The following is a 15,568-nucleotide window of genomic DNA, read 5'->3' as shown; positions in this document are numbered from 1 at the left end:
GTAGATTCTGCGTGTCTGTGGGAGGAAGTGAGTTCAAGGTTTTGCTAGGCTGCCATCTTGGATCATCTCCTGGAGCTATATTTTTTAAATGTTAAACGAAAAAAAGCAGCCAACCCAGAATTCTGTATCTAGTGAAAATATTCTTCTAGAATCAAGGTGATATAATGACAACTTCAAGTAAAAGAAAACAGAATATACTGCTAGAAGAGCTGCATTATTGGAAATGCTAAGGTTCTTCATAATGAAGGGAAATTATACAGATGGAATCTTGATTCCTCAAGAAATAATGAGCATCAGAAAAGGTAAATGTCTAACAGTAAATGGTAAATGTCTGAGTAAATATAAAAGTGATCTATCAGCTAATTATTGAATTTTGTCCCCCTTTAATTTTGTTGAAAACAAAGAACTAGGAACTACTTAATATCAAGCAGAATACCATGCACCAGTTATCTATCCCAAGGGAGTGTAACACCATGCACAGGTTACCAATCCTGGGGAGGACTCTAAATGCTTTGTCCTGTTCCATCTTGGTATTGGAGTATTCCTGTGGCATCAAGTAAAATACAAGGTGGCCAAGCACTGGATGAAGCAATACTTACAGAGAGAAGAGAAAAAGCAAGATCAACATCAGTAAGGGGGCATTAATCTCTCATGGCCAATGGACCTTTCCCCACAACTTACGCAGGGCAATTTACCTACATGTATCTCTCTCAATGCTTCAGGAAGGACCTCTTCCTCTCTTCATGGAATCCAAAATACTGAAATCTGGGGGCATGTCTAAAAGCCATTAAGATATACACTTAAGGGGTGCCTAGGCGGTGTAGTCAGTTAAGTTTCCGACTTTAGCTCAGGTCATGAGCTTGTGGTTCATGATTTTGAGCCCCATGTTGGCTTCTGTGCTGACAGCACAGAGTCTGAGGCCTGCTTCAGATTCTGTGTTTCCCTCTCTCTCTGCTCCTCCCCCACTCATGATCTGTCTCTCTCTTTCTCTCAAAAATAAATAAAACATTTAAAAAAATTTTTAAAAGATACATACTTAAGCTTAACAAAAGAGCACACACTGAGTTTGAAATAGGGAAAAATATTCACAGGCAAGATGATAAGCCCAGCTCAGGCTGTATGGGCTCTTTATATCTTGGTAAGGAGGCGTTCCAGGCCCAAGACCCATACTTATGTGACTGAATGAGAATAAAAGACTGTATGCATGAAAATGTCTCTCTCAATAGTTAACTTCCTAAAAAAAATTGTTACCCATTTATTTAATGTTTTTATCATTGTTACCAATGAGTCTAATTATTACATTCATTTGGGTCTAAAGAGATTGCCACAGGGGTGCCTGGCTGGCACAGTCCATGTGTGCATGACCCTTGACCTCAGGGTTGTAAATTCAAGATCCATGTTGGGTGTGGAGATTACTTAAAAACAAAATCTTTTTTTAAAAAAGATAGAGATTACCATACCCTGGGGAGTGACGCACCATAGTAAGATTTAGAAAGGGTGAGACTAAGTCTTCTCTATCAGTTAGGATTCAGTCGGGGAAAACGGAAGACACTCTTGATATTTAAAATGGAAAAACGTTTAATATGGAGAATTCATTTCTATGAATTTTAGAAACATTGAAGGAGTACACATGGAAAGAAGATGGTACCTCCCAGAGATCAGAGATCAGGAAATGTAATAAGCTGCTACCCTCCATGCTGGAGCTCATTTGATCCCATGTCTGCCTGTAGCTAATACCACGACTGAAAGAAACTATCCTAGTCTATAGTCACCATCACTGCCAGAGTCAGAAGAAAATGGTTTTACTCTCCCTGTGTTTCATAGTGTGTCATCTGTGTTTTCATTGGTTGGACCTAACATAGAACTCCAGTAGTAAGGGAATCTTGGAAATTCTGCTTCCAGACTTCCAGCCCCTGTGACTCAGAAGAGAGCATAGAATGGTGAGGATGATGCTGGGTGCCAAGACACAACATGGCATAGTTTACCCCTTTGGTAAGTCATCCACATACACTCTTAAACTTCAATTTAAACTTCTAAACAATAATATAATGATTGTGCCTTACATGAAGCACTAGTCACACAAAGACACACTTCCTCTCGTTTCAGATTACAGTGTCCCAAAGACTCATCAGTCATATTCTTCTCTAGGTGAGTTTTGTTTGTAGTTTAGTCACAATGCATTGCAAATATCCTATAACTAAGGGCTAAAAAATCAAGTTAATTATCAACCAATACTCTTCACAAAAATAGTAAGAAAAATAAGGGAGAAAATGCCTACTTATATATGCTCATATCGAGAGCAAAAAAGAAACAAATTAAGCATGGCTGCTGTGGTTCTCATATATGTTATGTCCTGTCAAAGGCTTCAGAGAGCATCCTTATCTGCCACTGCCACTTCAAGCACAACCAGATCTGCTGGATCACATAGCCCAACTGTCAGAGAAGCTTGCACAACATCCTGGACATATTGCAGAGCCTTTTCTTTGGGGTCCCACTCAAAAGTAGTATCTTTTCAGATCAATTGGTCAACGGGCCACAGTAACACAACAAATGAGAAATATATTGCCACTGAAATCCAAAAAAGTATACTAGACTTTGTGCCTCCCTCTCTTTTGGTTGGAGGAGGGGCAAGTACGACAGTTTATCCTTCACCTTATGAGATGTTTCACACCACTGGACCCCTGGAAATTTCACTGAGGTAGAAGGCCCCTGAATTTTTGTTGGATTTATTTCCGTATCTCTGACACACAAATGTCTTACCAATAAGTCTAGAGTTGTTTCTTCTTGCTCATTAGGTCCAATCTGCATAATGCCATCAATGTAATGGACCAGAATATTTTGTAGAAGGCAAAGGCAATCAAGTCCTTGTGAACTAAATTATGACACAGTGCTAGATAGTTTATATATCTCTGAGGTAGGACAGTGAAGGCATATTGCTGGCCTTGCCTGATGAAAGAAAACTTCTGATGGTCTTTATTAATTGATATCTATATTAAAAAAAGCATTTGTCAGATCAATAGCAGCATACCAGGTACCAGGGGATGTGTTATTTGTTGGAGCAAGGAAACCACATCTGGTACAACAGCTGCAATTAGAATTACCACCTGGTAGAACTTATGATAATCCACTGTCATTCTCCAAGATCCATATGTCTTCTGCACAGGCCAAATAGGCAAGTTAAATGGGGGTGTGGGGGGAATTACCACTCCTGCATTTTTTGAGCCGTTGATGATAGCACTAATCTCTGCAATCCATCTAGGAATGTTATGTTACTTTTGCTTTGCTATTTTTCTGCATAGAGGCAGTTCCAGTGACTTCCACTTGGTCTTTCCCACCATAATAGCCCTCACTTCACAGGTTAGGGAACCAATGTGAGAATTCTGACAGCTGTTGTCTATGTCTATTCCAAGTGTGCATTCCAGAACTGGGTAAATAAACACAGGACGGGCATGGGAACCCACTGGACCCACTGTGAGACAGACCTAAGCTAAAACCACATTGATCACCTGACCTCCATAAGCCCCTACTCTGACAGGTGTACCACAGTAATGTGTTGGGTCTCTGGAAATTAGTGTCAGTTCAGAGCCAGAGTCCAGTGATCCCTGAAAGGTCTATTTCCTTTTCCTCACTGTACAGTTACATTAGTAAAATTCATGGTTCCTTTTGGGGGAAGACCTGGAGAAAGATTAACAATATAAATTACCAGGTTTCTTCCTCAAGGAGAATTAGACTCCCCTTTATTCAAGGGATTCTGAATCTATAAAGTGGCTCAGGTCTGGGAACTGATTGAGGGGCTGTGACTCTCTGATTTTTATAACGTTAACTTATGTTCCCTTGATCAAGAAATGTTCTGCTTATATAGATCAAGTAATAATTTAATAGGCTTCATCTCTATTTCACTTCTAGGAACATCATGCTCAACTAGCAAACAGCATAAGTCTATGCAAGTCAAACTGTTCTCATTGTTGCTTTGTCTCTTCTCTCCATTACCATACACCTTGCCTTTGGTGGTTGAGTGCTGCCACTTGTCTCCTGGGATCCAATTATTCCCATTGCATTCAGGTTTTCCAATTCAGTGACACGGTTCCTCCTGTAAAGTCTGGCCTACAAAGAGAGCAACCATAGAGGTCTTCAAGGAGGCTGAGGCTTCCCTCACAAATTTATTTCTCACAGTCATGGTGAAAGATATATCTCCTAGACCCTTCTAGGGTGGATAAGCTGGTTTTAAATGACAAATACACTCTAACATTCCCATTTCCATAAACACTTGAATCCCTTTCCCTACATTGAACCAAGGTAGGTCTTGCATTTCTAACTCACATACTGTAGGCCACCTTTTGATTTATGTTTTAAGCTAGACAAACAGAGCTCTTTCTAATTCCTGAAGCTGCAGCATTATAATGCAGAATCTTTGCTTATGGAGCCCATATCAATAAATGTGGCCTGATCCACTATTATCCCACATACTTAGTTTTTGTTCCCATATATATTCCCCAGATTTCTGTCTGTATAAGTTAGAAGGCTCAAGTCATTCTTTTATTTGTTTTTTATTTTTTTAAATGTTTATTTTTGAGAGAGAAACATAGCATGAACAGGGAGAAGGCTGAGAGACAGAGAGGGAGACATAGAATCTGAAGCAGGCTCCAGGCTCCAAGCTGTCAGCACAGAGCACGACGTGGGGCTCAAACTGACGAACTTGTGAGATCATAACCTGAGCTGAAATAAGACGCTTAACTGACTGAGCCACCCAGGTACCCCTCAAGTCACTCTTTTAGAATGTAGCACATCTCCACATGAGTCTCATTTTGTACCTTATCTCCAAGGTCCTGCTGGGACTTGAGTCTAGCTACAGATCTAGAAGCAAAGAAGGGTGGTGGGGATAAATCCTGAGGAAAATCTTCATTGTCTTGCAAGGTTTTCTCAGGCGATGCAAGGTTAAGTGGGAGGAGGACATTTCCACTTGGTATAGAGAGGGCTCTTCCACTAGGATTGGAAAGTTTGCTTCCAATGGCAAAGAAGACTCCTCAGAATTTAGGGGCTCGGTGTCCTAATCAGTTCTCCCACTTAAACAGTAGATGCCCTTTGAGGCTGAAGGTTCAACTTGCATCATAATCCAGCCAAGCACAGGATGTGATTCTGGGTTTGATTTTTCAGCAGTCTCTCAATCCTGTGGCTATAAAAGAAAGGTTCTCCTTCAGGGAACACTTAGACACATTCAGGTTATTTATATAGCGCTTGAGCTGGGAATTCAAATCCCTGAGCTCATCCTTTTCTTTCCTTACTTTATCCAGTGACATTAGGAGCAACCAGACAATTATATTCACTAGCTTGACAAAAATGTTTGAAAGTATCATATACACAGTTGTCTAGATCCTTGTCTCTTAAAAGTGGTTGATTAGGATCATGTCATAGATTATCAGTGCTTTCTTCACTACTAGAGTCATTAGCATCTTTAAATCTACTCAGGTTAGAAAGCCAATTCCAGAAATTTCAGAGCCAATTCAGAAAATTCATCCTAAATGTTTTTTTCCTCTATAACCATTCTTCCTATCAAAATCTGATTTAGTAAGAGTTCTCCAGAGGAACAGAACCAACAGGATGTATATGTAGAAAGAAAGATTTATTATGAGGAATAGGCTCATGTGATTATTGTGGCTGGCAAGTCCCAAGATCTGCAAGCTAGAAACCCAGGAGAGCTGATGGTTTTAGTTCTAGTTCAAGTCTCAAGTCCTGAGAACCAGAAGAGCCTATGCTATATGATGAGGGAGCATAAGGCAGGCAAAGGGCAAAGTACAAGCTAGCACACCACCGCCCCACCACTCAGGTGGGACATGTATGATATTACTTGGACATTCCTGGACACTCAAAAACAGGAAAGGCCAAATCTCCAAGTGGTTAAACTGGTAAAAATCTCCACCAGTTTATAAGAAAAAGGCAATCCCATTAATAGCCTAAAGTCCAGGAACTCCCTACTCTCTTAATGTTTTGCTAGAGGGAAAAACAACCTTAGCTTGACTATAGTGAGGCCTCCCATAATCTGTGAGTCTTTAGCATATGAAAATCTTTTTTGGAACTTCCCTTTTGACTTTACCTCCCCCAGCCCCATAGTTTAAAATGAGTCACTCTTCACAACCCCAGTGCAGCTCTTTCTGCCCACAGGTCCTGTCCCTGTGCTTTAATAAAATCACCTTTTGCACCAAAGACATCAAGAACTTTTTCTTGACCATCAGCTCCAAACTCCACAAACCCCACCCTCACCCAAAACCTCATAAGTACAGTTCCAGTGTTAAGGCTGGCAGGCTGGAGATTCTGGGAGAGCTGGTGTTTCAATTTGAAAGCAGGAAAAAAAAATCTGATGTCCCAGTTCAGAGGTTCTCTGGCAGGAAGAATTGTACTCAGAGGAGGTCAATTTTTTTGTTCTATTAACTGATAGAAAACTGGTTAGATGATGTCAGTTGATTGGATGAGGCCCACCCAAACTGCTTTACTCAGTCTACTGATTTAAATGCTAATCTCACCCAAAAGCACCCTTATAGAAACACCCAGGATACTGTTTGACCAAATATTTGGGCACTCCGTGCCCCAATCAAGTTGATACATAAAATTAACCATCACAACAGGCTAAATATTTAAATTAATCACCCATTAACACTTTTTATAAAGAATAGCAAGAAAAATAAAGGGAGAAAATGCCTAGTCAGTGTATACACATATATAAAGCAAAAAAAAAAAAAAAAAAAAAAAGAAAAGTAATTATGCATGGTTGCTATAGCCCCCATATCTGTTATATGATGAGACCATTCTTTTTTTTTTAAGTTTATTTATTTATTTTGTGAGAGAGAGCATGAGCAGAGGAGGGGCAGAGAGAGGGGGAGAGAATCCTAAGCAGGTTCCTCACTGTCAGCACAGATCCCCATGTGGCAGCTCAAACTCATGCACCAGTGAGATCATGACCTGAGCTGAAATCAAGTGTCTGATGCTTAGCTGATTAAGCCACCCATATGCCCCATGAAGAGACCATTCTTTGCTCTCTTTCCATTCAGAGTTATTGCCTCAGTTAAAGATGTGATGGAAACCTCTAATTCTAAGAATTATGAGCCCTTATGTTTCTCTCTTTTTGGGCTTCTTGTAGTCTTCCATTAACTAATACTATTGGTCATAGTATTCCTAAAAGCCACCTTTAGGGAGTCCTCTTGGTTTCAGGCTTAATAAGTAACTCCACCATTATTCATTAAAACTATTTCTCTGAGATAATAAATGTCTTATATGGACACATAACATCCTCTGCTGAATGCTCGGCAGCATCTCTTCCTCTAGGAATTTATATAGATGAAAGATATGAAATAAAGTTTATTACTCACATGGTAAACACCAAAAGGATTGCCAGAGAAGTTCATTCTTGAGTGAAGGAAGAGCAAAGCTTTGGCTTTGGCTTTTAATGTGTCTAGGAGGTGAGGCCAGGTTGGGTTTGCATGATTTAAACTTACCACTGGTGCCAAGACTCTTGGGGAAATGAGGGGAAAGTGAAAGAATGGGACCTGGAAACTTCCAGCAGTCATACATGAAAAATAAAATGGAATCTTTCTTTTTATTACCATAGGGAATATTTACCTTAAGCAATATAGCAGCTTCCTACTTTGATTGTTGGTTCAATTACTTCTAGAGCCCAAAATGGCAGTGGAAATCTCAACTTATAGATCAATGGAATCATCGCTATGTTCCCTAACAGCATTCTTCCTTTGATAACTTGGACAATTATACCAGAAAAACCCAGAAACAAACATCTTATGAATGGATTTTAGATAAATAGTGAAAGGAAAAAATTCCCATTTTCACCACTTGGCTACAGACTCATGATTTCTGACTATGGAAAAAACTGTACCATATGTTGTTCACTGGTTCAAAATATATATTACAAAGAAATTGTGGTTTATATACACAATGGAGTACTACGTGGCAATGAGAAAGAATGAAATATGGCCTTTTGTAGCAATGTGGATGGAACTGGAGAGTGTGATGCTAAGTGAAATAAGCCATACAGAGAAAGACAGATACCATATGCTTTCACTCTTCACCAATGCTTTCACTTAGCTGAGCGTTCAACTGGCTATTCTTACATTCCACAGGGCTATTTGCCTGTAGGTGATATGATACATAGTAAGAGACCTTAACTGCACTTGTTTTGCTGTGAAATGAGTTCCTGGGTCATTAAACATATTATTTGTGATAATAAAATGAATCCTTGAATGAATGTGGCTCTTTTTTTTTTCCTGTATAAATGTCTCTGCTCTCTTTCTAAGATTCCTTTGGCTATTTGGGGTCCTTTGTGGTTCCATACAAATTTAAAAGTTGTTTGTTCTAGCTCTGTGAAAACTTTTGATTTTGGTCGTATTTTGACAGGGATTGCATTCGATGTGTAGATTGCTTCAGGGTAGTGTAGACATTTTAATGTTTGTTCTTCCAATCCATGATAATGGAATGTTTTCCCATTTCTTTGTGTCCTCTTCAGTTTCTCTCATAAGTGTTCTATAGTTTTCAGAGTACAGATCTTTTACCTCTTTGGTGTATCTTACAGTTTTTGGTGCAATTGTAAATGGGATTGATTCCTTGATTTCTCTTTTTGCTGCTTCATTATTGGTGTATATAAACACAACAGATTTCTGTACATTGATTTTGTATCCTGAGACTTTACTGAATTTGTGTACCAGTTCTGGCAATTTTTTGGTGGAGTCTTGTGAGTTTTCTACATAGAATATTATATCCTCTGTGAATAGTGAAGGTTTGACTTCCTCCTTGCTGATTTGGATGCCTTTTATTTCTTTTTGTTGTTTGGTTGCTGAGGCTATGACTTCCAATACTATGACAAATAGTGTTGAGAAAACTGGACAGCAACATGCTGAAGAATTAACTGGACCACTTTCTTACACCATACACAAAAATAAGTTCAAAATGGATGAAAGACTTAACTGTGAGACAGGAAACCATCAAAATCCAAGAGAACACAGGCAGCAACCTTTTTGACCTCAGCTGCAGCAACTTTTTACTAGACATGTCTCTCAAAAGCAAAAATGAACTGTTGGGAGTTCATCAAGATAAAACTCTTCTGCACAGTGAAGGAAACAACAAACAAAACTAAAAGTAAACCTATGGAATGGGAGAAGATATTTGCAAATCGCATATCTGATAAAGGGTTAATGTCCAAAAACATAAAGAACTTAATCAAACTCAACACCCAAAAAACAAATAATCCAGTTAAGAAATGGGCAGATGACACAAATAGACATTTTTTCCAAAGAAGACATCCAGATGGCTAACATACACATGAATAGATGCTCAATATCACTTATCATCAGGGAAATACAAATCAAAACCACGATGAGATACCACCTCACACCGGTCAGAATGGCTAACATTAATACAGGAAACAACAGATGTTGGCAAGGATGAGGAGAAAGGGGAACCCTTTTACACTGTTTGTGGGAATGCAAACTGGTGCATCCACTCTGGAAAACAGTATGGAGGTTCCTCAAAAAGTTAAAAATAGAATTACCCTAAGTCCCAGAAATTGCACTATTAAGTATTTACCCAAATGATATAAAAAAACTTATTCAAAAGGATACATGCACCCTGGTGTTTATAGCAGCATCAACAATAGCCAAATTATGGAAAGAGCCCAAATGTCCAACTAGTGAATGGATAAAGAAGTGGTATATATACAATGGAATATTACTCAGCATCAAAAAAAAAAAAGAAAAAAGAAAAAAGAAAAAAAGAAATCTTGTCATTTACAATGACATGGATAGAGCCAGGGTCTATTATGCTAAGCAAAATAAGTCAGTCAGAGTAAGACAAATACCGTATGATCTCACTCATGTATGGAATTTAAGAAACAAAAACAGACGATCATAGGGAAATAAAAGAGAGAGAGGCAAACCATAAGATAGACTTTTAACTATAGAGAATAACCTGAGAGTTGCTGGAGGGGAGGTGGGTGGGGGATGGGCTAAATGGGTGATGGGTATTAAGGAGGGCACTTGTGATGAGCACTGGGTATTATATGTAAGTGATGAATCACTAAATTCTACTCCTGAAACCAGTATTACACTATATGTTAACTAAATAGAATTTAAATAAAAACTTGAAACAGGATGAGGAAAGAAGGTCTCTGCCTTCCATGATGGAGTCATCCACTACTGGGAATAGTGCCACTATTGGAAATAGTGCCATATCAAGGGCTCTGATTTGGCTTCTACTGTTGGTAAGTTGAACACTCTGCATTGGTGGTAGTCAGATAAGACTTGATGAAGGGAAAGCAAATAGCGTTGAATTCATGCATTATATCCACCATTGCCAACATGACTACTTTGTACATGAGTCTACTGAGCAAGCACTTGGGTGGGTTGGGAAAGGCTACCTGACCTCTACTGAGCATGTCACCTCTCCATATGATTAGTGACGGAAAAGTTCTCTATAATAAGTGTCTTTTAATGATTTTTACCATAAAATGCATATGTCTTCATAATTTGCCCCATTCTGAGGGGTTTATTTATATACTTCTTCCTAAGATGCTCTTTTTTTTTTTAAGTTGGCTCCATGCCCAACATGGGGCTTGAACTCACAACCATGAGATTAAGAGTCACATCTTCTACTGACTGGATCAGCAAGGCACCCCTCCTCAGATGCTCTTGTTAGTAATATTCCAGCTTTAAGTTCCTGACCATCAATTCAAATCATTGGCCACTGTGAATTGGTATCACTTTGTATATCTGGTCATCTCTCTTTCCAGACAAAAGAGACAGCCAGATTTATGACTCAAAATTCTACCCATTGGGAGGATTACTTTTCCTCAGTGTCCTTCAGAGCCACTCCTGAGTGGGGCTATCATGCAGGATCAGTTTGCCATGTCTGGTACCAGAGTATCTTGTGGAACTATCTGCAAAGCAGTTTCTAATTTTCCCGTCTTCAATAAACTGACCTTGGAGAACTTCCTGTGAGGCCATTCATTTGTGTTGAGGAAGATGCCAGTACAATAAAGTAAGGTGTGTGGAAGTCTGAACCACTTGCTCATGTCACTAATTTGGGCCTTCAGGACTATTTGGAACTTGGCATTGTATATACCACTTCCACTTGATGATGAGGTGCTACCTCACTTACCCACGTTCATAGCTTGGTAGATCAGAGAACACAGTTCATATAAATACCTTAGATCACATTGTTAAAAGCTTTGTAGTCCATGGCCAGGTATTCAGTCTCTTTGGGGACCCATTAGCAGCCAGGAGGTTTTTCTCAAAGGGATAAGAATTATCTTCTGAAGAGAACATGGGTTTGCTCCAGATTCTAGGTGACTGGCATTGTGATTCTCCTATTGGTGCCTCAGGGGCTTTGTATGGCAGCCCATATGCCACAGACTCTTCAAAACTCATTAGATCTGTTGGTTCAGAAAGTCTGAGAATGGGTGAGGGTAGCTCTCCATCGTCATGATTCAAGTAATGATTCTAGCTACTGGACTTGGGGTTTTTCATTTTAGTAAGATGCCCATTCATTTCAGATCTAGAGATAATGTGATCATTTAGCCGTTGCCAAAGATCCCTACAGATTAAAATATTCCAATTTCTGCAAAACCACATGACTGCTACTGCTTCAGAATCCCACCATTCCCACTGAAATAAGGAAGTCCATTTTAATGATGCCCTCTCTTAGTGTCATTCCCAAGCTGCAGAGGAGAGCCACTACAAGCTTTACAAGGATGTTGGTACTCTCTTTATCAGTGCATTTTGCAGGAGATTTTGGTAAAGGGAATGTACTTTGGTCCCTCCTTGAATACTTTGTGGATCTAGGGTAAGAGTGTCATGTAAAATAAATCCATTCCAACATTTTTATTTCCCTGAAGCTTTGGATTCCATCTTTTGAATTATGTCAGGAATATCCTGGCATCTGAATTTTATTGAATGCAGTCCATTACTGAGTGTAGGTTTCAGTTAACCAACCAAAGAAACAGTTGGAGCCCCTCTCATCTGCTCAAAATAACACATTGAACCCAAAATTTCTGGTAAATGAATCCATATGAATATATTCATAATTATCCAGCAATATATTCTGTCCTCTTTGGTCTAGCACACTAAGTCTCCGTTGTCATACATATTCTCAAGGCTTTTACCAATAAAAAACTGGTAAAATCTTGAAATTTCATTTTTGGTGTGAACATTATAATCTCCTCGGTTATACCTTGTGCCATTAGCCTGAGGTATTCTGGAATTGGACCTCAATTAAGAGTCTAGAGGAAATGAATTGTAAGACAATTGTCTCAGGTGAGGTAATTATAGGTAATTATAGGGTTTCACCTAAGGGATGGTTAGTCTTCTCAGGGGAGGAGGGGCTACTTCTGATGGGAGGGAAGGTTAAAGGAGATTTAAGGATTCAAGGTTCTAAGATTTATCCAAATCCACTGTATTTTCCCATTTTAATAATGAGTCTCACTCATTCCCAAGTCAATGTCCCAACTGGTACGTAAGAGACTTGGAGAAATTATGTATTTACAATCTACTTTGTAATTGTGCAAACCATAAAATGAGATTTTTGCTTTGAATTACACTTTATCAGTTTAGAGAGATATAAGATTTTCTGATTGTTTGACCTTGACTTGAGTGAGGAATTTAAATGCCTGAGCCTGTCATTTTCTTCCTATAAATGTTCCGTTGCAATCAGTAATAACAGTCAGTAAACTATTTCGTAGTCTTCATTCCCACTACAAAGGTCAATTGTAGCAGTAATTTGGTATTTCAAAGCCTGGTTTCTAACAGACATTTTATTTCAGACAATGTCTATTGATAATTTTAAGCAGCTTTTTGTCATTGAATGCCATGAATGATCAGATTCCCCATTTTCCATTGTTTATGATGCCATCAAATTATTTAAACTCCATCCGACCAGATATTCAATCCAGATTTCTATCTTTGAGGGTCAGTTTCCTAGAACAATTCCTGATATAAAATGCTGCAGCAGTTAGTGTTCGTGGAAGAAATAAAAACCAATCTAGATATTCCAACCTAGAGGAACTTAACACAGGAAATAAGTGATCAATGTGTTGGAAAAGCTGGAAGAATGGGAAAAGGGGAAGGCAGGTTATATTACCCTCTTTATGGAAGCCTCTTACCCTCCCTATAGAGAAATACTCATTTCATACTTGTGTGACCTTATGTCTCAAGAACAGCAGGAGACTGTAAACATCAGCTAATGCCACCCAGAAGTCTGTTTCTGCCACCACAGTGTTCATCTGCCACTGGCACCAGATCCAGAGAAGACAATTTCTTCTATATTCCTTTCCTAATCTCTTGTGTATGACTCTCACATTGGCAGAATTTAATTTTTTAAAAATGTTTATTTATTTTTGAAAAAGAGGGAGAACACAAGTGGGGAAGGGGCAGAGAGAGAAAGAGAGAAGTGGGAGGAGGGCACAGAATCTGAAGCAGGCTCCAGGCTCTGAGCTGTCAGTCCAAATCCCGACACAGTGCTTGAACCCACAACTGTGAGATCATGACCTGAGCCAAAGTCAGACACCTAACTGACTGAGCCACCCAGGCACTTACATTGGGAGAATTTAAAATGGAAACATGCTGGTAGGGTTTCCAAGGATTTCAGCTCCTATGATGTGGGGAGAACTTAGAAGGATCGAGATGGTGCTGAGAACAAATACAAAATATCTGACACATTATGACTTTGCAAAGTGGAAAACAGAGTACCTGTGGAAAAAGAGGAGAGAAAGAAGTTCCTGAGAAGATCAATTTTGGGAACTGGTATGTAGGAATTGAGGATCTGGATATAGACTCTAAAACTATTCATGTTAAAAATATCTTGGAAATTTTTCATGCTGGTTGAAGACCATTGATCTAGACATTAATATTGCCAGGGATCATATACCCTGCAGCCAGCTTCCTCAGAGCACCCTTGACCTCCTTGTTTCTCAGGCTGTATATGATGGGGTTCAACATGGGAGTCATAACACAGAAGAGCACAGAAACCAGAATATCCATGTCTAGGGAGTAACCTTCTCTGGGTCTGTCATAGTTAAAGTTGGCTGTTCCATAAAAGACCACCACCACAGTGAGGTGGGATGCACAGGTAGAGAAGGCCTTGCTCCTGCCCTGAGCAGAGGGAATCCTAAGAATGGAAGAAATGATGAGTATGTAGGACACTCCAGTAAACAGACAGGGGCTCAGGCCAATGGTGGCACTGGCCACATGAAGCACAGACTCATTGAGAGAGGTGTCTGAACAGGAGAGCTTCAGGAGCAGAGGAATGTCACAGAGAAAGTGGCTGATTTGGTTGGGCCCACAGAGAGTCAGGGTGGCTGCCAGCACTGTGTGTGTCACAGAATTCACCAGCCCACACAGCCAGGACCCAGTCACCAAAAAAATACAGACCTTCACACGCATGAGGACGGGATATTGAAGAGGGTGGCAAATGGCTACATAGCGATCATAAGCCATAGCGGCCAATAAGACACATTCAGTGCCAGCACATGTGACGAGGAAGAAAATCTGGGAGAGGCAGCCCTCATATGAGATGGTCTTCTTCTCCTGGAAGAAGTTCACCAGCATGACAGGGATGGTGGTGGATGTATAACAGATGTCCAAGAAACTCAGGTTGCTGAGGAAATAATACATTGGAGTGTGGAGAGCAGGACTGATTCTAGTGGCTGTTATAATGAGCATGTTCCCCAGGAGTGTTGTCAGGTAAATGAGCAAGAAAACCAGGAAAAACAAGCCCTGTAGTTTGGGGTGGTTGGAAAATCCCAAGAAGATGAATTCAGTGACATCTGTCTGATTGTTCATTTCAAGTGGTGTCATAGCTACAGAACAATGAGAAAAATAAAAGCCTTATGAGAATGTACAAAGAGCACCCCAAATTGGCTTGTTAACTTGCAAGGCCATGTCAAATAATGTTGGAGATAGAACGGTCTAGACTGTGGAGGGAGGTGTATAGGAAAGACCTGTTGGGAGACCACAACTTTTCATTCAACAAATCCAGCCATCTCAGGCCCAGGGATCTCCTACAGATTTGTGTGTGGCTTCTGGTGCATGAAAATAAATGGAGATTTGGTCAAAACCTTCAATAAACTGATAATCCCTGTGTTAGAGTAAGCTCATCTCTCTCTGGCTCTACAAAACTTTCCTCCTAACATTGTATGCTTTGCTGCATTAAATTCTTTTTTTTTATATTTTATTTTTTTAAGTAATATAATTGTGAAAAATTAAGAAAATGCAGAAAGAAATAAAGAATAGAACCATTCACAGCATCAATGTTATCATTTAGTGTATTCCATTCTAGTCTCTTTTTCTATATATGAATCTTGATCTCTATTTATAGGCTTAAAATATCGGGAGCACAAATTCCCACAAATGCATTTTATTCTACCATACAAAATAAATTTAATCTCTCCTTTTCAGTGAACATTAGATTGCTTCCATTCCTTTTGCTATTTTAAACACTAGAATGAAAATTTTCATACATAAATATTTGTGAGCACCTTTAATTTCTTCAGAATAAAATTTTATTGGTTTGTTTTCTA

At 39.4% G+C, this 15,568-nt stretch overlaps 1 protein-coding gene and 1 long non-coding RNA gene across 2 annotated transcripts; one reads left to right on the top strand and one right to left on the bottom strand.

Annotated features, from left to right (window-relative positions):
• Positions 1–1,924: 1,924 nt before the first annotated feature.
• On the top strand, positions 1,925–10,883 carry LOC122228186. Its single transcript, XR_006206459.1, has 4 exons — positions 1,925–1,992; positions 2,107–2,148; positions 10,148–10,258; positions 10,787–10,883. It is a non-coding gene; the product is annotated as an uncharacterized LOC122228186 (long non-coding RNA).
• Positions 10,884–13,886: 3,003 nt separating this feature from the next.
• LOC122225959 (olfactory receptor 5V1-like) lies at positions 13,887–14,846 on the bottom strand. The gene has a single exon (XM_042948642.1). The coding sequence runs from the start codon at positions 14,844–14,846 to the stop codon at positions 13,887–13,889; it is 960 nt and encodes a 319-aa protein (XP_042804576.1).
• Between the last annotated feature and the right edge of the window lie 722 nt (positions 14,847–15,568).

The sequence above is a fragment of the Panthera leo genome, chromosome C1 (genome assembly GCF_018350215.1).
Source record: "Panthera leo isolate Ple1 chromosome C1, P.leo_Ple1_pat1.1, whole genome shotgun sequence".
NCBI classification, from domain to species: domain Eukaryota; kingdom Metazoa; phylum Chordata; class Mammalia; order Carnivora; family Felidae; genus Panthera; species Panthera leo.
The sequence above is the reverse complement of the archived record's forward strand: the minus strand, read 5'-3'. Positions and strand labels throughout refer to the sequence as shown.